General features: G+C 45.2%; 1 protein-coding gene across 1 annotated transcript in view; it reads left to right on the top strand.

The window, feature by feature from the left end:
- Window positions 1-22007, top strand: part of LOC147420579 (cytoplasmic tRNA 2-thiolation protein 1-like) — a 60184-nt gene extending 38177 nt beyond the window's left edge. The window contains exons 2-10 of the mRNA XM_086503850.1: window positions 3469-3583; window positions 3659-3801; window positions 3889-4008; window positions 4330-4442; window positions 4520-4612; window positions 5086-5126; window positions 20602-20668; window positions 20758-20869; window positions 21102-22007. Coding sequence (XP_086359976.1) covers window positions 3469-3583; window positions 3659-3801; window positions 3889-4008; window positions 4330-4442; window positions 4520-4612; window positions 5086-5126; window positions 20602-20668; window positions 20758-20869; window positions 21102-21290 — 993 coding nt within the window. The 3' untranslated portion in view covers window positions 21291-22007. The remainder of the gene's footprint in view (window positions 1-3468; window positions 3584-3658; window positions 3802-3888; window positions 4009-4329; window positions 4443-4519; window positions 4613-5085; window positions 5127-20601; window positions 20669-20757; window positions 20870-21101) is intronic.
- Window positions 22008-23562: the final 1555 nt, after the last annotated feature.

Genomic DNA, 23562 nt, shown 5'->3' with positions numbered 1-23562 from the left:
CCATGAACATACCCAGTCCATGTAAAGTGAAGGAAAAAAATCTTGTCTTCTCTAAAGACTGTGTATGCAATGTAGACGAACCTAGAGACGGAGTGACAAACTGTTCATCCAACACATGCAAACAATGCGATCGAATCTTTTCTGTGTGATCGAAATCAATCAACTGTGGCAAATCACAATGGAAATGCCCATGCTTGGTGCTCACACTATCATGTGCTCGTTCCGAAACTGTGTCATGCCAAGGAAGAGACATGGAATGTGACTTCCTGTCATACACACTTTTCAACTTTTCATGAACAATCCGCATACATTCGTGCTCATCCATGATAGAAACGTGCTCAACATGCAATATGTCATGCCTCGGAAAAGGGATCACATAACGATGCTGACGAAAATACAGGAAACCGTCACGAATGAATCACTCGAACAATGCGTGCGTATCAATCATCCGAAGACACAATACTTCCTGTGATGGTTCTCTGGACCAAGGCTCGAGAGCCAAGATCGCTTCTTCGGGATCTATTGAATCTTCTTGTGGGGGATCTGTGGACCTCGACTCGAAAGCCAAGATCGATTCTTCCTGAATGATCGAATCGTCATGTGGGGGTTCTTTAGACCTCGACTCGAAAGCCAACATCGGATCTTCGTGATTGATCGAATCTACAACGAGGTTAGTTTCGCTAGGAAAAGCATCTACTAACACATCATCCTTGTGAACAATCACATTATCTTCATGCAACTCATCATGCTTGGGAGAAATCACATCTTGATCATGCAAATCATCATGCTTGTCATTGTCATCCAAATCATTATGCAAATCATTGGCATCCAAATCATCATGCTTATCATTGCGCTTCAAATCATCATGCAATTCATTGTCAATCGAATCATCATCATGCTTCGCACAATCATGCAAATCCTGTGTGTCATGCAGTGGAGAAGAAGAGACTGAGAGAGTTTCCGTCTCCTGAATCTCTTGCATCTGGGTCGACACGGGATACGAGAGTCGCAAGAACTGTTGCATGTGTCGGTCGCGCCGTTCTTGGCTTGCCTTTCTTTCGGCTTCTCTTTCTGCTTTTTCTTTTGCGTGTCTGCGTTTCATTTCTGCTATTCTTTGCTTAAACATTTGCTTTAACTCCTCCATAGGAGTTAGTGCAATCTTTGTCGTAGATGGGGAAGGGTCGGAAAAACGTCCTGGTGGGGAAAATTCTTCTTCGCCTCTCTCATTCTCATCACCTCCAAGCGAAGTATCCATTCCGCTTCGAGTGATGATCATTCTGAAGTCGTGGGTTCTTGTGGTCTGGGTTCTTAAGTTCACGAAAAACTTGGGTTCTTGAGGCTCTTGGGTTCTTGAGGTTGTCTTTCGCTTGCAAATCGCGTTGGAGAAGGATCTTCTCTTCACCCGAGTTCTACTCCTTTCTGCGGGCGCACCCCTTGGCGGCCTTGCGCTCACACCAAGGTTGCTTTTCCCCACCTCACGTCGATTGGCCGGCCGCTAAGTGCACGGTCCGCTCCCAATGAGTGAAAAGAGACACAAGGGGAGGCTGGACAAGCCCTTCTTTCTTGGGATTCCTGTCACTCTTCAACAAAACACGAGTAGGAATCGCCATGCCCAAGTAAACTTGGGTTCGTGCGATCGCAACAAGCAAAAAAAATTCTTGTGGTTCTTGTGGTTCTTGTGGTTCTTTCCTTGAGTAATGCAGAACACTTCCAAAGCTCTGATATCAATGTTAGGTGCAGCGGAATGAATGTTGTATTTTCTCAAGATTAGTGATCTTTATTGCTCAAGGTTCCTTTTAGTTCTTAGGGAAAGAGAGAGCTTTCCGTCTTATGGAGAGTGCTATGATCACGAACAAAGTGAGTGGATATTGTGCGTGCAAGTGAATGAGATTGAGAGAAGGAGAGAGAAGAGATATGACACCCGAGAGGTTGTAAAACCCTCCTCCGAAGGCCCCACTCTCGTCGGCGAGAGTGGTCTACTTTGATTGCACAAAGGTGTGCAATGCGAGTGCAATGGACTGATGCAATGGGACTATGCCGATGACGACGACGGTGATGACGACGACGACTCGATGGCTGAAATCTGTAGGCTTCTAATCGCTGAATTCGGGGACTGTTTCGGTCGCTGAAAATGACTGTTTTGGCTGCGTTTTTATGGCTGAAAATGGGGGATTATCTGCAACCAACTTGGGGGGAATCTGCTACTGTGTCATGGCTGAAAACCTGCGTTTTCTTCAAGGCTGAATCTCTGCTGTAAAAACGCTGATGCTGCAGGTTCCTAGCGTTAGTGGTTGGGGCTGAAAACGCTGGTTACTGCAGGTCTATGCAATGCTGAAATTCGCTGGAAAAGGCTGAGATTGGCTGGCGTTTTTGTGAAGGAAACGCTGGGCTGGTTGTGTGGCGTTTTTGAAAGCAAAAGCGTTGGGCTTCTTGCTGCTAGCACGGGGAGGAACTGCAATGCTGGGGGATTTAGGTGAAGACGGCGATATCTGGAAATGAGGAAAACGCCAATGGTGGGGATCTGGCCCGGTGAGGACGAACTCCAAAACGCTGGGTGTGCTGGGGGGTACTGCCGAGAAGTTGCCTGTTGAGCGGGAAGCTCCTGCTGCCTCTTCTGCCAGAACGTGCTAACTTGGGTTTGCTTATATATTAACTTAGCAAAATTGCCCTACCTACTTTTGTTGGAAAGTCACTTAAAAATAAGAAGTGAAAATACCAATAAATAGGAAAATAGGCTAAATGCATTGGAAAATTCCCGTAACTGATGCTAATGGATTCTGATGGGAATTCCGATGATCATGCTGTGCGCAACCGGAGGATATGCATCTATGCTAAGTGACTGGGCATGCACGGTCTACGAATAGACTCACAAAAGTGCCAGATCACTGCTAATCTAACTTGATCGGACTGACTGAACCCTGCTGTGGTGTGGCTTGTCCACGGACACATAGGGTTAGGATGTGTCACGTTACAACTTTAGTACATGAGTTTGACATACAGCCTTGTGATATTCTATTTGCTACAATATGTAGCATAGTATTGTAGCTTATATGGAAGATTTGCATAGCTTGTGCTGCCAATGGGATTCTTCAGCAGGCCTCTCTAGGGCAGCAAAGAGGAGACAACATCAGTTTCTTCGACTCTGGGCGCGTACTACAGTTCTTTTCAGTATGGATAGAGGCACGATCACTTGGCATTATGCCCCTCCACGGTGGTTTATTCATTAGTTTCCACCTTGATGTACATATAGCCCTACCAGTGATCATCCACACTACTAGAAGACAGGCTCTCTTGAGCATCTCTAGAAGTCTGTCTGTACTCGGTATATAGCAATTGTTCTTTAAAAAAGAGAAAAAGAGAGAGAGAGAGAGAGAGAGAGAGAGAGAGAGAGAGAGAGAGAGAGAGAGAGCCACAAAGGAATTGTGCTTTTGTCTGCTTCACTTTATTTAAATAAAAAAATTTGCACAGGTCTGCAAGGATTGCTTTTACCTGGCATTTGAGGAAGAAATCCATCAAACTATTATTGAAAATCAGCTGTTTAAACCTGGGGAGCTTGTTGCAATTGGAGCTTCGGGTGGGAAAGGTACTTTGGACCTTATCAAATGTCACAGGCATAAAACATTTTGCAATGAGTCTCCCACTAATCTATATTTTGCAGATTCTACTGTCCTGGCTTATGTGCTGACAGAGCTCAATAAGCGACATGGCTATGGTCTGGATATATTTCTTTTGTCAATTGACGAAGGCATTACTGGATACAGAGATGACTCTCTAGAAACTGTGAAGCGAAATGAGAAACAGGTGCATGAATTCATATAGGTGTTTGAAATTAGAAATAAGGTTTTATATTTAAAGGATCCCCATGTGGTGGTTTAATTTGCCTTGCAGTACGGTGTACCCCTTCTAGTTGTCTCCTACAAATCGTTATATGGCTGGACCATGGATGAGATTGTGTCTGAGACAGGTCGGAAGAACAATTGTACATTTTGCGGTGTCTTCAGACGCCAGGTAACATCTAACAGGATTTACTTTTTTATGCACGTGCTGCATGCCTTTGTTTGTTTACCTCAGCATGTTCCTGCCAAGTTTGACTTGATGTGAATAGATCTGTAAATCCATGTCTGTCCTAACCTTGTGGCTCATCTCTATTTTATACAAAAGAGGTGTTTCTAATTGATTGTATCAGCAGTTGGCAAGGCCAACTTATGTGAGGCTGTTTTTTACCTTCAAAAGGAAGACCTTGAACAGTATTCCTAGGTTGTACAAGAACAGATGCACATACGTTCATAGATGCAAACAATGAGCTTTCTTAATTTATTATTTTGACAGGCTTTAGATAGAGGTGCAGTCATGCTTGGTGCTAACAAGCTAGCAACCGGTCATAATGCAGATGATATGGCTGAAACCATACTGTTGAATCTTCTAAGGGGAGATATTGCAAGGTAAATGTTTCTTTCAATTGTGAGCAGTTAGGAGCTTCCGATTTCCAGAGTCATGTGCAAATAAATTTGGGATGCAGATTGAGTCGATGCACGTCCATTGTTACTGGAGAGGAGGGATCTCTCCCTCGTTGCAAGCCTTTTAAGTACACATATGAAAAAGAAATTGTCATATATCCTTTTTGTTGGTATCGTCTTCTTGCACATTTTCTGCTGCAAGAACTTTGTATATTCTTTGCTTTTGTATCAAGAGCTTAGGGCTGATTCAATATACTGGAACAAGAAGGAAGACGTGTTTTATTTATTTTTAATAATGTTCAAAAGGTGCAACACAATTTTCACCTTTTTCACAAGAGCTAGTTGTCTTTCAATCGAGTATTAGAGCATGCTGCTGTATTCTAGAATATGAAGATGGAGATAGTTTGGTTTCCTTGTATTTCTATCTCCTTGGGGATTCGGTCGTGTGATGGCATGCACAAATGTTTCTCTAGAAAGAAAAGGAGAAGGGTGGGAAGAAGAAAAAGGATAGTGAGATTGTGAGTCAAGAGGAAAGTTCTAAAGCATTTTGCTGCATCAGCAATTGAAGGCGTCTGTTATAATTATTTTTGTGCTTGAAGCAATGCCATTAACCTTGACTTCTGTGCACGTATGCTTACTTCAAGAAGCTGGACTATTTCTCCACAGAGTGTAAGTTCTCTCTCTCTCTCTCTCTCTCTCTCTCTCTCTCTCTCTCTCTCTCTCTCTCTGTGTGTGTGTGTGTGTGTGTGTGTGTGTGGGGGGGGGGGGGGGGGGGGGGGGGGGGGGGGGGGGGGGGGGGGGGGGATTTTTGTATCATCTTGCCTTTGAAAGCGTTCTCTAAGATGGCTTTTGGATGGGATGACAATTCTATGGGGCCTCTATTTCCAAGCAGCCTTTACTCAATCTCTTTCCTTTATATGGAGTACAATGAGCAAGCCCCTAGGCATAATCTGAACCGATATAAATGAAGCACAAGGGCACACTAATTGAAAAGACATCAAAATTGATACAACAAAGCCACAGGGGTATAAGTCTGTAAAATCCGACAAGGGGGGGGGGGGGGGGGGGGCTATCCTAAAGAGAGTAAAAAGTGCCTTGGCCACCTACAACAGAGAAGAGAGAAACTTCAACAATCTCTGAAAGATGGACACCACGTGTTAGATTTACACCACTTTGCTGCTTCACACAGTTCTAGGGCACTTCCTTGTACGGCTAGTGTCTCCGGGTTGGCCACCCATGGTCTAGGTTGTACCTTGTCCGGCCGCCCAAGTTTGGGGCCGGCCGTCCACTTTGTCCGGGCGCCCCACTATATTATTTTCATGCTGGGTCGTGGGGTTTCTTTATGCATTGCCCTACCTCCCCCTTGCGCACCTATATATGTGTTGCTAAATTGGCTTTATCTGACAGTAAAATAATTCTAAATGAATTATTGGATTTATAAGTGAGAGGGTTTTCTCGCTTGGAACACCAAGAAAAATAATTCTAAATGAATTATTGAATTTTAAGTGAGAGGGTTTTTCTCACCGGAGACGTCCGAGTACAGAGTATTCCTAGTGCGTCATTCAGAGTAATGACGGGAGCACTTGTGAAAGGGAATATTTGTAAGGCCACCGGGAACAGGTACTTTGGATGCGTCACATCGGATGGGTGACAAGGAGCATCGGAAAGAAGTATCCGACCATCCGGGAACGGACATCTCTGATGCGTCATAGGATGGGTGACATAGAGCATCGTGAAGAAGATTGTACCGTAAGTTCGGTAGGAAAAGACTAGGTGATAGGTATTCCTAATGTGTCGCAAGGTGGGTGACGGGTGCATCAGAAAGGGAATATCCATAGTCAAGAGGAAATTCCGAACTGTGTTAGAATTGTGCACAAGGCAAAGCGAGCACTTGAATGAAGATGGGTTCAGAGGAAACTTTGAAAAAAACAAATGCTTTCTTAGAAAGCGGGATTGCTTTTCGGGAAAGCAGATGCTTTCCCGCGAGGAAGTCTATGTCTGCATTGCAATTGTGAATGTAATTGCATCCAGGGACGCCTGGGAAGTGCTGTGAAAGCATTGTTTTAAACTTATAAGGTTTTATTGAGTTTTTGGGCAGTTTCAGACTATTTTAAAATATGCCGGCCGCCCACACAATAAGTGGGCAGCCATCTGATAAATAAGGCAACAGATCAACCAACATATTCTCTCTCTCTTTTTTTGGCAGAACAACGCAAAAAAAAAAGAAAAAAAGAAAAAAAAAAAACGACCGCGATCTCTACGCGAGCAGCTATTCGTGTCGTGGCCAGGGAGCTATAAAAGCCTCACACACCCTCTCCCCGAGGGAAGATCGGTTTTTGCAAGAAGAAGATGCTGCTGTAGATTTCATTCGCAATGAAGACGTTGCCGATGATGCCCATGGCTGCCCCAAGTGTACTAGATGTCGCCAGGACCCAGTGCGCGAGTTCCCTCGCGAAGACGTGCCTACGGAGCTTGTTTCCATCGCGACAAGCTGCTGTTTTCCTCTGTTTTCAGCCCATAAACGTCCTAGACGGGGCTGATTTACAAGAAGGAACCTGAGAACACACCTCTTTTGTGTGTAGGATTGGAAGAGAGGATTTTCTATGTAGAGATCTCTTCCGGGGAATTGCTTTTCGAGAACCGAGTTGGGTTTCGAGCGTTGAGACTTTGAAGGTAACGATTTTCATGTTATGATCTCTAAGTTTTTGCTTGCAAGTGTACTTCCTCTTAGTGAGGGAGTAGGAGCAGAGGAAGGCATGAGCCTCTGCAGGAGAAAGCGCTCTAAGGAACTAGAGCCAAATCAGCCCAAGGGTTTCGTGCCCAAGTTTGGGAAGCAGATTCACAGATCAAAGAGAGGTAGACTCTCGAGATGTGATCCGGAAGTTGAAATTCCCAAGGGAAGGACTTCGTGTCGAGGAAAGCGGAGTTATTCTGCAGGAACAGGACTCTGGAATTAGAGTTAGAAAAGAGTTTCATGGATGCTATGCCACGAGTCTGGAAGGTGAGATCCAGAGGCGAGAACCTTGATTCTTGATGATTTGGAATAAGGAACGGAAGTTCCTTGGAATAGAGTTTTGCCTTAGGAATCGGAAGTTGAGGCTTCTAGGAACCATCAAGTCTTATTCTAGAACGAACGTGGTAATACGTTCAGTTCAAGTGCTTGTATAGACTTCTCCTCAGTAATAAAGATACTATTATGGGGGGGACCAGCCCATCTTTTGGTCCCCAGTATTGTGTCGATCTTCTCACTTTCTATCTCTCTCTCTATCCATTTCTCTCTATATCCTCTGCTTCAGTAATAAGTGATAAATCCTATTTATCCGAATGTATTTTATATTGCTATGCGCTCCCGTTTGTGACAATATGGGGCCAGGGGGGTACCTACTTCCACAGCCTGACACTGTACATTGCAGGTTTGTGGTTGATGGTGGTCATGGGGAGCTGATCAGCCCCCTCCTCTTACACCTAGCGTTTTGTCTTCTGTCTTCCTCTTGTCTCTCCTCTCCTCTCTCCTCTCTCATGCTTCCGCACACGCGCACTCTCACATGGTATCAATAGCTCAGGCTCTCCATGGTCGGGGTGCTTCCCGCGTGAGGTCCTCCCTCCCAAGACCAGATCTGCCAGCGTTTTTTGCATCAGCTAGGCAAGCGATAGGATGCTGAGTTTTCTGTCGTGGAGGACCCTCTCCACCTGCGTTTTTTGCAGATCCACATGGCGATCACCTTCTGGCTGCAAGCGTTAGCCTTCTCAGGCTGTTTCCTCGCTGGAACACCCCTCCCTCTACCTGCGTTTTCAGCCAGCAAATCTGCGTTTTTTTGGGACAGCAGCACCTGCGTTTTTGGGGCTGAATTACCAGCGTTTTCTGGACAGCAGGTCAGCATTTTCAGAAGAGGGGGGACAGCTCTTGGCCTTGCCCATTGGATCTTGCTATTCCTACACGGCTCGGCATCCGGTGCTCTGCTGGCGAGATTCCTCTTCTTCTGCTACAGATTTCAGCCATACATACCTGCTGTTTTCTCTGTTTTCAGCCCACCTAGGGTTGTGACTTTGATTCCCCACCCTCCCCAGACCCTCTGCACCGCTTTGGACCCTGCCGAGAGCATATGAGCACGCTGAAAATCGCGGAAGCGTTTTCATCACCTCGCAATTGCTTTTTTGGGCGGACAGCAGCCTCTTGGCTTGTGTTTTTCACAGAGGATGAAGTTACCTCCTGCCAGGACACCATCCGGTGGTGGTTCGTGCAGTCTCTCAGTGACTGCTGCAGTATACGATATCTTCGACATCGGCTTGATCATCTACGGGCGTACGATCCTTGGGAGATCCATTCATTCCAACCATCATTCGGCGGTTGCGCACTCCAGAGGGGGTGGTGACTTGTGGTTTGCTATGGACACACCTATGCATTCATCAGAGGAGTTCACGCGAGATATGGCCATGCTCATGACATATGGGATTCCGACATTGCAAGAGAAGACACCACCATCTTGGGTGGACAGACACTTACGACTTGACCTCGACACGTCAGATCACTTGCTTACACAGGAGCATCTACATGGACTTAGGGAGAGGATGTTGGATCTCTTCTTTGACAGGTTCATTGCTTGGATCTACAGACTGAAGTGGGACTTCAGTGCTTTGGACTGTCTTGGAGAGTTTACTTGTCACAAATTGCTGACCTGTCAAAGCCCTGAAAGATGGAGCCAACTTGCAGATCATGGCCGAGGGGCCTAAACCCTAAGAAGACAAGTAGCAGAAGAAGAAGTCCTACCAACTTATGGGGACCCCATCTGATGGGGCCCCAGTGACATAAAGGAAGTAAAATAAAGCAAGACCCACACACACACACACACAAATTGGTGACGTGGTAGTTGTATGGACGCTCCGCGTTTTGCGCTCACTGTTGACGTGGCAGTTGTACGGAATTCCGCAAAACGCGTGGGCAGCTTTTTGGCATTGCTTTTGGACCAGAAGCTTTTGAGTTTTGAAGGCTTTTCACTGTAATTGCTTTTCAGGCCAAGGGCCTTTAAATATGAGGTTAGGGCTCATTCTCTGGCATGCTTCCTGGAGAAGGTGCAGAGATTGGAGTACTGGGTTGTACTGTGTTGATGCAATATAAAGAAATACCGAAAGGGACGCCAAGGTTGGGGCCTATACTCTCTGGGGTGGAATTCTGCCACTCCATGTCGCGTGTCGTCTCTCTCTCTCTCTTTCAGTTCAGTTGTTATTGAAGTACTAAAAGTTTGTTCAGTCTGTTCTTTTCTATTGGCACATGGTGTCCGTCTTGTGACAGGTGGTATCAGAGCATCAGGCGTGAGCTTTTCTGAAAGCACACCGGCCCTACAAAAGAGCAGACAGAGCTATTGGAATTTTTACTTGAAGTATCTTTGGGTCCTGACCCCGGACTTATTAGCCACTCCCACCCTTACTTCATCGCGCTTCCGTCTTCATCACTCTGTCTTACAGGGCATAACCCATAAAGAACCCAATACATAGAATTCATGGATTCAACATAATATTTGCAGTTTCTGCTCAATGATCTTCATGACGTTCTTTCGCGGCATCCTCAACAGAATCTTTCGATCCTGCAAATTTTTCAACAATTTTTGAACTACATGTTACCCCCTCTGATGCCCCAGGTGGTACCTCCTCCTCCGGCATCAGAAAGTACGAGAGCTTCTAACCGGCAACCTTCTCAGCCATCTGTTCTGATCAGGGAGTCTTCACGAATATGGTGCAACCATCTGACCCTGATCCAGTGCAACCGCCTTTGCCACCGTCATTGCCACCACCTCCACCACCGCCGCCACCAGGCTACAATGGTTGGAGCCCATATGGATACCCTTATTATCCATACCCCGGATATGCACCTAACCAACCCAAAGATTTCAAAGATGGCGGCACGACAGTCAAATTTTTCACTTTTTTCGGGGTGAAAGCATTGCAGTTCCTACAGCAATTCGACAACATCTATGCTTTGGGGAACTATACAGAAGAATCCAAGATTTCTCGAGCAGTGGGATTTCTTAAAGATAATGCTATGCAATGGTGGAGTTCAATTACGACACAACCGCATGCTCCAAGGACCTGGCAAGCTTTCAAGACAGTTTTTGCACGTAGTTACATGACTTCGATCTTTGAAGTCCGGATTTTGGCAGAGTGGGGCAACTTTGCCACCGAAACCATGGACGACTATAACCAAAGGTTTCTCGACGTGTACCTTTCGGTGTCCTTCTTTAAGTTTATTTCTTTGGAGGACCAGTGCGAGCGCTACACCATTGGACTACCATCACCATTGCAGGAATATTGTCTCTCCAAGCAAGTCTCTACCATGCAAGAGCTTATGGACCATGCCTCGGTCGACTATAAGCTCATGAAAGGAAAGTAAAATAAAGCAGGACTTGTACTCACGCAAAAACTGATGACGTGGCAGCTGTACGGACGCTCCGCGTTTTGCGTTGACTGCTGACGTGGCAGCTGTCTGGAATTCCGCAGAACGCGCTGGTAGCTTTTTGGCATTGCTTTTGGACCAGAAGCTTTTGAGTTTTGAAGGCTTTTCACTGTAACTGCTTTTCAGGCCAAGGGCCTTTAAATATAAGGTTAGGGTTCATTCTCTAGCATGCTTCCTAGAGAAGGTGTAGAGACTGGAGTACCGGCTTGTACTGTGTTGATGCAATATAAAGAAATACCGAAAGGGGTGCCAAGGTTTGGGGCCAATACTCTCGGGTGGAATTCCGCCACTCTGTGTCGTGTGTCGTCTCTCTCTCTCTCTCTCTCTCTCTCTCTCTCTCTCTCTCTCTCTCAGTTCTGTTGTTATTGAAGTACTAAAAGTCTGTTCGGTCTGTTCTTTTCTGTTGGCACGTGGTGCCCGTCTTGTGACATTACCTGCGAGATGCAGGAGATCATGCATCCCACGACTACATCCGGAGTCACCCGGAGCTTGGCTTGGATGGTAGTGCAGTTGCTGTCACAAATGGGAGCGCATAGCAATATAAATATTCGGATAAATAGGATTTATCACTTATTATTGAAGCCAGAGGATATAGAGAGAAATAGATAGAGAGTGAGAGCGAGAGAGATAGAGTGAGAAGATCGACATAATACTGGGGACCAGAAGATGGGCTGGTCCCCCCTTGTAATAGTATCTTTATTACTGAGGAGAAGTCTATACAAGCACTTGAACCGAACGTATTACCACGTTCATTTTAGAATACGATTTGATGGTTCCTGGAAGCCTCGGCTTCCTAATTCCAAGGAACTTCCGTTCCTTATTCCAAATCCTCGAGAATCAAGGTTCTCGCCTCTGGATCTCACCTTCCAGACTCAGGGCATACAACTCTCTTTTCCAACTCTGTTTCGAGAGTCCTCTTCCCGCAGAACAACTCTGCTTTCCCGACCACGAAGTCCTTACTTGGGAATCCCAACTTCTGGATCACAACTTGAGAGACTACCTCTCTCCGATCCGTGGATCTACTTCCCAAACTCGGGTATGAAACCCTTGGGCTCTAATTCCTGAGAGCGCTTTCTATCTTGCAGAGGCTCATGCCTTCCTTTGCTCCTACTCCCTCACTAAGAGGAAGTACACCTGCAAACAAATACTTAGAGATCATAACATGAAAATTGTTACCTTCGAAGTCTCGACGCTCGAAACGCAACTCGGTTCTCGAAAAGCAATTCCCCGAAAGCGATCTCTACATAGAAAATCCTCTCTTCCAATTCTACACACAAAAGAGGTGTGTTCTCCGGTTCCTTCTCGTAAATCAGCCTTGTCTACGAAGTTTATGGGCTGAAAACAGAGAAAAACAGCAATTAGTCGCGATGGAAACTCGCTCCGTAGGCACTTCTTCGTGAGGGAACTCGCGCATTGGGTCTTGCAACATCTGGGACACTTGGGACAGCCATGGGCATCACCGGCAACGTCTTCTTTGCGGATGAAATCTGCAGCAGCATCTTCTTCTTGGAAAAACTTATCTCTCCTCTGATTGAGGGCATGTGATGCTTTTATAGCTCGTGGCCACGACACGAATAGCTGAGCACAGGCTGCTTGCGTAGAGATCGCGGCCTTTTTTTTGTGTGCTGTTTAGCTAGAAAAAGAGAGTAAAATCGCTGGCTGGTTTATACTGCTACATTTGATCATAGGCTGCCCACTTATTAAGTGGGCGGCAGGTCACCTTTAAAAATGGTCTGAATCTGTCCAAAATCTCAATAAAACCTTATAAGTTAAAAACAATGCTTTCACAGCACTTCCCAGGCGTCCCTGGATGCAATCACATACACAGTTGCAATGCAGACATAGACTTCCTTGCGGGAAAGCATCTGCTCTCCCGAAAAGCAACCCGCTTTCTCAGAAAGCATCCGTTTTTCCTCAAAGTTTCCATTGAACCCATCTTCATTCAAGTGCTTGCTTTTCCTTGTGCACAATTTCAACACAGTTCGGAATTTCCTCATGACTATGGATATTCCCTTTTCGATGCACCCGTCACCCACCTTGCGACGCATCAAAAATACCCATCACCTAGTCCTTTCCTACCGAATTTACGGTACAATCTCCTTCGCGATGCTGTATGTCACCCATCCTATGACGCATCAAAGATACCCGTTCCCGGATGGTCGGATTACCTTCTTTCCGATGCTCCCTGTCACCCATCCGATGTGACGCATCAGAAGTACCCATTCCTGGTGGCCTTACAGATATTCGCTTTCACAGTGCTCCTGTCATTACTCTGAATGAGGCACTAGAAATACTCTGTACTCGGATGTCTCCTTTGAGAAAAACCCCCACTTAAAATTCCAATAATTCATTTAGAATTATTTTTCTTGGTGTTCCAAGCGAGAAAACCCTCTCACTTATAAATCCAATAATTCATTTAGAATTATCTTCCTGCAGATAAAGCCAATTTAGCAACATGCCTCTCACTTATAAACAATTGTCCTCAACTTTAGAGGTCCAAGTAAACTGTCGGAGAGAAACCGGAAAAATTTCAAATCTTGCTCAATGGTGAGTTGAGCTAGTCCTTTCTCAAAAGAGAACTTAGAAATTAAATTAAACAAAAATTCAATAATTCAATACTTACCTTACCGGTCCATGTCCGTCCTCTAATACCTTGAGGATATCCTTCACCAATCATCAAACTTACGAGCCATGTAAGAACTCGTTATTCGCGTCTTTCCAATAGATCGGAAGTTTCCTCATCCGGGAATCTGTTAACTCACTTTCGCCTTCTCAATCCTGAGAAGAATAATCCTCCTAGAAATCAATCTGATCTCTGTCCTTGCGCATAATCTTGCGCTGTTAGTCCTGAGGGTATTAAATCTCTTGTGTCCTCCCACATAGGGAATGCCCAAGTCATAGAGCATTAAGCTCGGTGTCTTTCTTTCACAAACAGAGTTGCGGTCACATTAAAGAAGGTTCTTGTTCCGGGCCGTCGCTCAACGTAGGCGGACGGTTCCAATCCGAAGATTCCTTGTGCATGGCGTCTCTTCTTTCCAATCTTTTCCTCTTGCGAGTTATTACCACCAACAGTGTTTTCCACTACTTGCTTTGACTCGCTCGTGTTCCTATTGGGCAAACCGATCCCAATCTTCTTGGATGCCTTCCTCAAAGCGTAGAGGAAAAAAAAATTTGTCGGAAAATTCAGCCTTGAATTGAATCCAAGTCTTGTTGTAAGTTCCTTGCAGAGCTTTTATATACCCCCCTTGAGGTGTTTGGTCACATGCCTCACCTTCAACACTTCTTAGAAATTGCCGTTTGCAAAGGCAACTTAAAACTATCAAATGAAAGCAGTAGCTTTCAGGACATCTTCCCTTCCGTCAAAAGTATCAAACTTGACTGGAGTGTTCCTAGGTCTAGAGACCTTCTTCATATCCTTCCCAAAATGACGGGATTTCTTGGCTATGGTTCTGGATTGATGTTCATGGATATCTTTTGGGTTCTGAAGGATCTTGAGCATTCTGCTCCTTGGATTCTCTAGGTTCTTGAGCATCACGCTCTTGTCGCCTTCTCAGAGAATCCCAAGTCTTGTGTCGACTTCTTGCAGAGATTTTTTTTTTCTCCAACTCTGCGAGCTTTTTCTTGCAGGACTTAGGGTTCTGCCTGCTTACTTCTCTCTTGGCTTGTCATGGCTTCTTCCCGTATCTTCCCAGAGTCGTCCTCCTTTACAGAGAAAGAGAGGATACCATGCTCTGATACCACTGTCACAAACGGGAGCACATAGCAATATAAAATATATTTGGAGAAATAGGATTTATCACTTATTATTGAAGCCAGAGGATATAGAGAGAAATAGATAGATAGATAGATAGATAGATAGATAGAGAGAGAGAGAGAGAGAGAGAGAGAGAGAGAGAGAGAGAGAGAGAGTGAGAAGATCGACACAATATTGGGGACTAGAAGATGGGCTGGTCCCCCCCCCCCCGGTAATAGTATCTTTATTATAGAGGAGAAGTCTATACAAGCACTTGAACCGAACGTATTACCGCGTTCGTTCTAGAATAAGACTTGATGGTTCTTGGAAGCCTCGGCTTCCTATTCCTAAGGCAAAACCCTATTCCAAGGAACTTCCGTTCCTCATTCCAAATCCTTGAGAATCAAGGTTCTCGCCTCTGGATCTCACCTTCCAGACTCAGGGCATGGCATCCCTACAACTCTCTTTTCCAACTCTGTTCGAGCGTCCTCTTCCCGCAGAACAACTCTGCTTTCCCGAACACGAAGTCCTTACTTGGGAATCCCAACTTCCGGATCACAACTTGAGAGACTATCTCTCTCCGATCCGTGGATCTACTTCCCAAACTCGGGTACGAAACCCTTGGGCTCTAGTTTTTGAGAGCGCTTTCTATCTTGCAGAGGCTCATACCTTCCTTTGCTCCTACTCCCTCACTAAGAGGAAGTACACCTGCAAACAAATACTTAGAGATCATAACATGAAAATTGTTACCTTCGAAGTCTCGACGCTCGAAACGCAACTCGGTTCTCGAAAAGCAATTCCCTGGAAGAGATCTCTACATAGAAAATCCTCTCTTCCAATCCTACACACAAAAGAGGTGTGTTCTCGGGTTCCTTCTCGTAAATCAGCCCTGTCTACGACGTTCATGGACTGAAAACAGAGAAAAACAGCAATTTGTCGCAATGGAAACACGCTCCGTAGGCACTTCTTCGTGAGCGAACTCGCGCACTGGGTTTGGCGACATCTGGTACACTAGGGGCAGCCATGGGCATCACTGGCAACGTCTTCTTTGGGATGAAATCTGCAGCAGCATCTTCTTCTTGCAAAAACTGATCTATCCTCTGATTGAGGGCATGTGATGCTTTTATAGCTCCTGGCCACGGCACAAATAGCTGAGCACAGGCTGCTCGCGTAGAGATCGCGGTCTTTTTTTTTTATGTGCTGTTTTGCCAGAAAAAGAGAGAAAAATCGTTGGCTGGTTTATACTGCTTTATTTAATCATAGGCTGCCCACTTATTAAGTGGGCGGCCGGTCACCTTTAAAAATGGTATGAATCTGTCCAAAAACTCAATAAAACCTTATAACTTAAAACCAATGCTTTCACAGCACTTCCCAGGCGTCCCTGGATGCAATCACATACACAGTTGCAATGCAGACATAGACTTCCTCGCGGGAAAGCATCTGCTCTCCCGAAAAGCAACCCGCTTTCTCAGAAAGCATCCGTTTTTCCTCAAAGTTTCCATTGAACCCATCTTCATTCAAGTGCTTGCTTTTCCTTGTGCACAATTTCAACACAGTTCGGAATTTTCTCCTGACTATGGATATTCCCTTTTCGATGCACCCGTCACCCACCTTGCGACGCATCAAAAATACCCATCACCTAGTCCTTTCCTACCGAATTTACGGTACAATCTCCTTCGCGATGCTGTATGTCACCCATCCTATGACGCATCAAAGATACCCGTTCCCGGATGGTCGGATTACCTTCTTTCCGATGCTCCCTGTCACCCATCCGATGTGACGCATCAGAAGTACCCATTCCTGGTGGCCTTACAGATATTCGCTTTCACAGTGCTCCTGTCATTACTCTGAATGACGCACTAGAAATACTCTGTACTCGGATGTCTCCTGTGAGAAAAACCCTCTCACTTAAAATTCCAATAATTCATTTAGAATTATTTTTCTTGGTGTTCCAAGCGAGAAAACCCTCTCACTTATAAATCCAATAATCCATTTAGAATTATTATCCTGTCAGATAAAGACAATTTAGCAACATTTGCTCTTCTTTACTCCTTATCATTTGGATTGCTACCTTCAAAGTTGCTTACACTCACCCTCGGTAACCTTAGAGCAGACTTATCCCCTGACTTGGGCAGTAGGCTACTCCCAGCTCATTCACATTGAGAGCCACACCGAGATACGGTGTGGTGGCGTTGTTGGCGCGGATTCTGTTTTGGTTGACACCGGAGATTGGAGGCAAGAGATACAGGCAAGACAGTGCAGATTGCTACATCTGGCCTTCTTGGAGTTTTTTGTAGCTTAGCACCTGGCCACCTTGGGTTGTAGGTTTATACATTGACGGGCTTCCGGTCATTCTCATGACGGTTCTTGGGCTTCTCCATTTTCTCCAGACGGTTTGACTACAGACATTGACTACAGACACCACAGATCTTATTAGGCAGGACACTTGTAGGTCTATAGGCACTTCTTTCATGACAAGGAGTTGTTTTCACACTCAGTTCGGGACCTTCACGCATTATCTTCATCGTGTATCGGCAGAGTACAGCAGTTTGCTACATTGCTCGTGACGGCATCTTTCCACGAAGATTTCTCGGCGGTTGGGACTCCCCAGACTGCCTGCAGACATCACAACAGACATCTTCATTTTTTGCCTCACATCTTCGGCTTCATGCGGTTTGTTCAGCATCAAGTGCTGAGAGGGGGTGTTAGATTTACACCACTCTGCTACTTCACACAGGTCTACGGCACTTGTCACGAGGACGTGGCAACTACTAACCTTAGTTGGTTTCTTTTCAATGATTTTTTTTTTAATTTTTGAGACCCTCTTTTTGAAGTTGCAAAGGGTTAGACATTGTATGGCCAATGTGAACGGTAGTTTCCTCCGCAGACGGGAAGTTGGTCGGCACTGGAACTCGTATAGTAAGAGGATGTCTAGGCTCAGTTCAAGATCATGTAGGTTCCCCCGTCGCACTTAGCAAGTTGGTGGATACTAGGAAGTGAACTCAATAAAGGCACAATGCCAAGGTGGGGTCACCAAAGGAAAGTACTCGACAGTTGGGCTACGCGCATTTTTGGATGCGGTCCCTATGGGGATAGATGGTCAGATGACCGGTGGGAGTCCAAAGGAAGCATCCCCTAAAATTTAGGGAATTGCTATTTTGGACCATAAAATCTCTTCGCGTCATTACCTCCAGAATGACAAGGGGAACATATTAGAACTCTACTGCAAAGTCAACTGGGCAACCAATCAGGAGATTTTTTAGCGAGAAGCCTAAAGCGGAAAACTGCTTGTAAATGTGCCAAGTGGCACCTTTTCGTTCATGCAGAAGAAGGGGCGCTCGATTTCTAGCTGGGAAAGTCTCATTTGCAAGTTTGTCCACAGGTAAAGAGCTATTGACTGCAAGCTTTCCCTCTCGTGTACAGTGTAGTGCAAGAAGTCATGTCCTGCACACCTTACACTGCTCTCTCTCTCCCCTACGTGTAGTAATGTGATGCCCCTCGAGAGGGCTCTTCATTTGACTCATGTATAGCTGTGTGGTCATATGCGTTTCTGCTGAGGCAAGAGCCTCTCTGAGTCGGAACAGGAGTAGCTAACTGCTGCTCCAAAAGCAAACACCGGTGAGGGTGACGACCTCACCGTACAAGTGCGTTTTCAGTGCTGGTTATGCGCTGAATTTGGACTGTTTTTCAGCCATACGGATGCCAGAACCACTGGGAACAGGGAGCAGTGCCCCACTGTTAGAGGAAAGTTCAGAAACTGTTTAGGGCTGAAAACAGGCCAAAAACCAGTAAATACAGCGTGCTGAATTTACTGTTTTTGGGCAGAAAACAGAGGTTATATGTCAATGGAAGTGAGTTCGAGCAGGGGAATTGGTTTCGGGCAAGTTTTGGGGTTGTTATCCTGTCGAAATTTTGCCAAAACAGGTGGTATCTAGCTAGATACAGGTAAAGAATTCCTAGGACTCTTCTTTGTGATTTACCCTCTTAAAGAATAAAGAAATACCAAAAGGGGCGCCAATTTTGGGGCCTACAAGTTGTCGGCGTCTGCTCGGAGCATTCTAGCTTCCGAGCCGTGTGTGCGCTTTAAGTGTTAATTCCTGTCGCAGGTTACCTTTGCAAAGTTCTCTGTGTGTGTGTCCAAAGTAAAGTTTCGGGTGAAAGCCAAAGTCTACCGCTTTACGGGCTGGTTTCAGCACTTCCTTGTACGGCTAGTGTCTCTGGGTTGGCCACCCATAGTCTAGGTTGTACTTGGTCCGGCCGCCCGAGTTTGGGGCTGGCCGTCCACTTTGTTCGGACGCCCTACTATATTATTTTCATGTTGGGTCGTGGGGTTTCTTTATGCATTGCCCTACCTTCCCCTTGGGCACCTATATATGGGGCCAGGTGGCAGGGGGGTACCCACTTCCATAGTCTGACGCACTGTACATTGCAGGTTTGTGGTTGATGGTGGTCATGGGGGGCTGATTAGCCCCCTCCTCTCACATCTAGCGTTTTGTCTTCTGTCTTCCTCTCTTCTCTCCTCTCTCACGCTTCCGCACACGCGCTCACTCACATCTTCATCATTTGCCTCACATCTTCTGCTTCACATGGTTTGTTCAACATCAGGTGCTGAGAGAGACTCACACCACTCTGTTGCTTCACAGGTCTAGGGCAGACATGTACGGCTAGTGTGCCTCCGGGCTGGCCATCCTTTGCATATGGGGATTTCTCCATGCATTGCCCTACCTCCCCTTGGGCACCTATATATGGGGCCAGGGGGGTACCCACAGGACACACTGAAACAGTGTATTTGCAAGTCTTGTGGTTGATGGTAGTCGTGGGGGGTTGATCGCCCCCTCCTCTCTCTCTCTCTCTCTCTCTCTCTCTCTCTCTCTCTCTCTCTCTCTCTCTCTCTCACGCTTCCGCACACGCGCACTCACACCACAAACCTTCTGAACAGGGAGGAAAGGGGTCCTAAAGATAGGGCCAGGTTCTCCTATAAAGAGGAGCGGTTGGGTGGAGATTAGCACATCCTTGTTCATGGCTTTACAGCAATTGGAAGGAAAGCAGGGAGAGCCAAAGATATTTGTAAGCAAGAAATTTCATTCTTTGTTACTCCTGCACCTGTTTGATGAAAGAGATGTCGAAGACAAGAGGAGGGACACAACACAAGGAGGTTCTTAATAGCTATAAGAAAACGAAGAGGAGATACACAATACAATGAAGTTTACCCCCTCTGTTTCCTGCATGCCCCGCGGTGGGAGTGCGGTTCCTCTCGGAGTCGAGAAGCTTGCCACTTTTCCCTTGGGCTGAAATGTGAGGACCAATTTTTTTGGGGCCAGAGAGCTATAAAAAGCGGATCCTACTTGGGCTGCACTTGCCCAGATGCTTAAGGGCTATGAAAAGTTTCCCTTCGCATGTGGCCCTTGACTGAATGCTAGTGCTTTCATGGTAGGGTTCATGCTCTTGCCCCAGCATGGTTGTAGCAAGGTCTCTGTTTGCTGTTCTTTTACTTCTTCTTCAATATGTCTTCCCCCTTTCCTTCTCTCTCTTGCTTTTCTTGATCTTTCTAATTTGGGAATAGACAGCTTGAGAGCATGCTGCTTGTATGCCTACCTAAGCATACATAGCTAGGATGCACAAGGATGGGTTTGAGCACTGATAAAGTTATTAGCCGTCCTGTGTGCACAGCACTTGTCCGTTTTGTTTCACTCTGTTAAGGTTATTGCTGTATGTTAGCTCAATCAGTGGAAGGCAACATGGGTTTTCCTATTGCCTATGTGAGCAGGTGGCTGAAGCAAGCTGAAAAAAATTGGATACAATGAAGCCCTGCCCATGCATTGACACTTTGAAAATCTTCCTAGTTTGGAGTACTTAATGGTCATTGGAATAGCTGCTTGACAAAATGTTTGATGGCATGATGCATGAATTGTACGTGTTTCTTTTATCACCAGATATATATGGAACTGTTCTGGTTGTTTCAGGCATCTACTCACCAAATGCATACAGAGGCTTTGCCCGTGAATTTATAAAGGATCTAGAAGCTTTAAGGCACGTTTTTGGAACTTCAAGATAGAAAGTTTTGAAGTTTGGATTGATTGCACTTAATCCATGCTGCACTGCTTTGGAATAATGGACAGACCGAGGGCGATTCTTGATATCATCAAGTCAGGAGAGAGCTTTCGGATTTCTATTGACGTCAAAATGCCAGAGCAAGGAGTCTGTGAGCGATGTGGATACATTTCTAGTCAGGTGATTATGCCAACTAGTGCAAGAGACATTACTTGTTTTTTAAAAGTGCTAGCTGTGCAGTTGACAACCTTTGTCAATTGTTTGAGAACAGCATTTTGTTATTACATTTTGCCTTGTGTGTTTGAAGTACAAAGCAAGCAAAATGGCGTGCTCTGTCCTTCTTTCCTTATCAGGATAAGACATAAAATTTTCACTCAAGAGTAAGGCTTATTACTGTAAGGTCTTCTTGCAGAAATGGTGCAAGGCATGTGTTTTGCTGGATGGATTAAATAGAGGACTTCCTCGATTGGGACTCAGCAGGACCAGACAGTCGAAAAAGTTGAGTTCGCTTGATGAGGGTGCCCATTCTAACATTACAGAAAACCAGGCAAGAGAGAGAAATGTGGAAGGAAATGTTCCAAGACGCGCATTGGATTTTTGATGTATATTATCCGAATTTTAAGAGGTCTACTGACCCGCAATTGTGCAAAGGGTTTTGGATCTTGATGGGCTTGACAAAATACCCACAATACAAATGTGGTGTCTTGGCGAACATGTCCACCGTTCTCCATACAAAAACTAACGGCAGGACTAGCTGACATTCCAGTAAATGGAACTCACGAGGAAGAATGAGAATCCTCAAAAGCCTTGCATGGTTATCCATGAGAAGATACAACCGAGAGAATGCGACAACGAACTACAGTAGTCAAGAGATCCTTGTAGTAAAATAGAGCCCATGGCAATGTAACACCATGATTAGGTTGCCATGTCCCATACCTACATTCTTTCGCGTAAGTACAGTCTGTTACAAGGGCTATCCTTGATATCCTTGCCATGTCCCATACCTACATTTTTTGCTTCTATTCCTCGTAAGTACAGTCTGTTACAAGAATGCTATCCTTGCTATTCTTTGCTTTTATTCCTCGTAAGTACAGTCTGTTACAAGGATAGCAAGGGCTTAAGCATGCTCACAATGTGAAGCAGAAGTGTTTCAAGAAGTAGGTTGTGAATCACAAGGATCACAAGAAAAACCCATCCAGACAGAAACCAAAACACTTGCAGTTCAAGTGCAAGGTGCATCAATCTGTACCCTTTTGCGAGAAGGGCATTTTTCTTCTTGTATAAGTCACAAACATGAACACTAGTGCCTCCTGAACAAGCTCTCTCTCTCTCTCTCTCTCTCTCTCTCACTCTCACACACACACACACACACACACACAAAATAAAAAATGAACACTGATACCTCTTGAACAAGCTCTACATACACACAAACACTCTCTCTCTCTCTCTCTCTCTCTCTCTCTCTCTCGGAAAGCTTTACACATCAAAGGTATGAATCTCCACGCTTGTCATTAAGCTTGTGTAGCACATTGGATGGGAAAGCCCTTTCACACTCGTTGTTAGCAGCTCACCCCTCGCCCAAGGGGCTTCTGGCTGCCCATGCGATTGTCAAGTGTCCGTCTCGTGCAACCAATGCTCTTTTGACGGTTGACTTCCATGTGTGCGTGCCCAAGCTCGGACACGCATTGTGTAAGTAGCCTTAGTTTACACGAAGTTCACTTGGTATTGACACATAGTACACACTACCAAATACACTTAAAAGTGTCTTGTTCACAAATAGTTTACCACCAAGTTCACTTCTAGGTCACAAATGTCAAGTTCACACCACATATATATTTCGAGCTATGACCAAGATTCTTGGCGAGGCTTGATGTATATTTCTTCCCTTTATTTTGGTTAGCAATTGGCTAATCTTGATTTTCAACCGGCTCAAGGCTAACCTGAGGCAAACCTTTCCCAAACATTGCTATGCATTTGGTGGGTTCAACACATCGGAGAAACGAAAAGGGAAAAAAACTGGTTACGAGAAGGATCTTGGCAAGGGGGAAGCGATCTAGATGAAGGATTACTCACCACATGCTACATTCCTTGACGAATTTTCTTTAGCGATATTCTTATATTATACAAAATATAGAAGTGACTTTACATTCTCAATGGACTCAACCCCTTTCTTTTGACTCGCTATGCATTTAACTATGCTACATATTCAGTTTGCCCATGATCCTCAAATGAGTTATATTGAACAAGGTGAATTTTGATTATAGTCTGATAGAGTTTGATAGTTCCATCTTCTACCTTTGCCAAGCATCCGAGAAGATGGGCATGAGTCAACTGTCGACTCCCCATCTTTTATGTTTGTGAAATGATTTTTCTGGGGTTTTTTTTTTTTCAAACTCACGAACGTGAGTATATTATATCAGCAACCCAAAAGAATTACAAATACTAGTCATGCTCATGACGAGCCATGACGTCTTTCAGTAAACATTAGTACATCGGTTAATAGGGTGGCAATGGTGAAAGACCTGTCTGGCTCAGAAACAGATCATTACCCACACAGTTCACCACCTTGTCCCACTCTGCACAGTTTTTCCTTTTCCCAATGGCAATAATCGCTACCTTGCTTTCTTGAATATGCAATTCTCGAAAAGTCGATTGTTCCTGGCCTTCTAGACGTGTTTAAAGTAACAAACCTAACAATTTGTGTACTAATGAGAAGTGGTTGGTTTATGATCGCCTTCCCCCCCCCCCAAGAAAAAGATCGTTCTTGTAGAACCGAATCTTCCATGTCTTTCGAATCCACTTGCAAATCTTCCTTGCTAGGCCAAATATCCCCAAAAAATCCTTGAACAGGTGGGGGAGGTTCTCACTTGCAG

This window comes from Adiantum capillus-veneris, chromosome 28 (assembly GCF_014529385.1).
Source record: "Adiantum capillus-veneris isolate H3 chromosome 28, ASM1452938v2, whole genome shotgun sequence".
In the NCBI taxonomy this organism is placed as follows: Eukaryota; Viridiplantae; Streptophyta; class Polypodiopsida; order Polypodiales; family Pteridaceae; genus Adiantum; species Adiantum capillus-veneris.
Note: the sequence above shows the minus strand (reverse complement) of the source record. Positions and strands in the feature narration are given on the sequence as shown.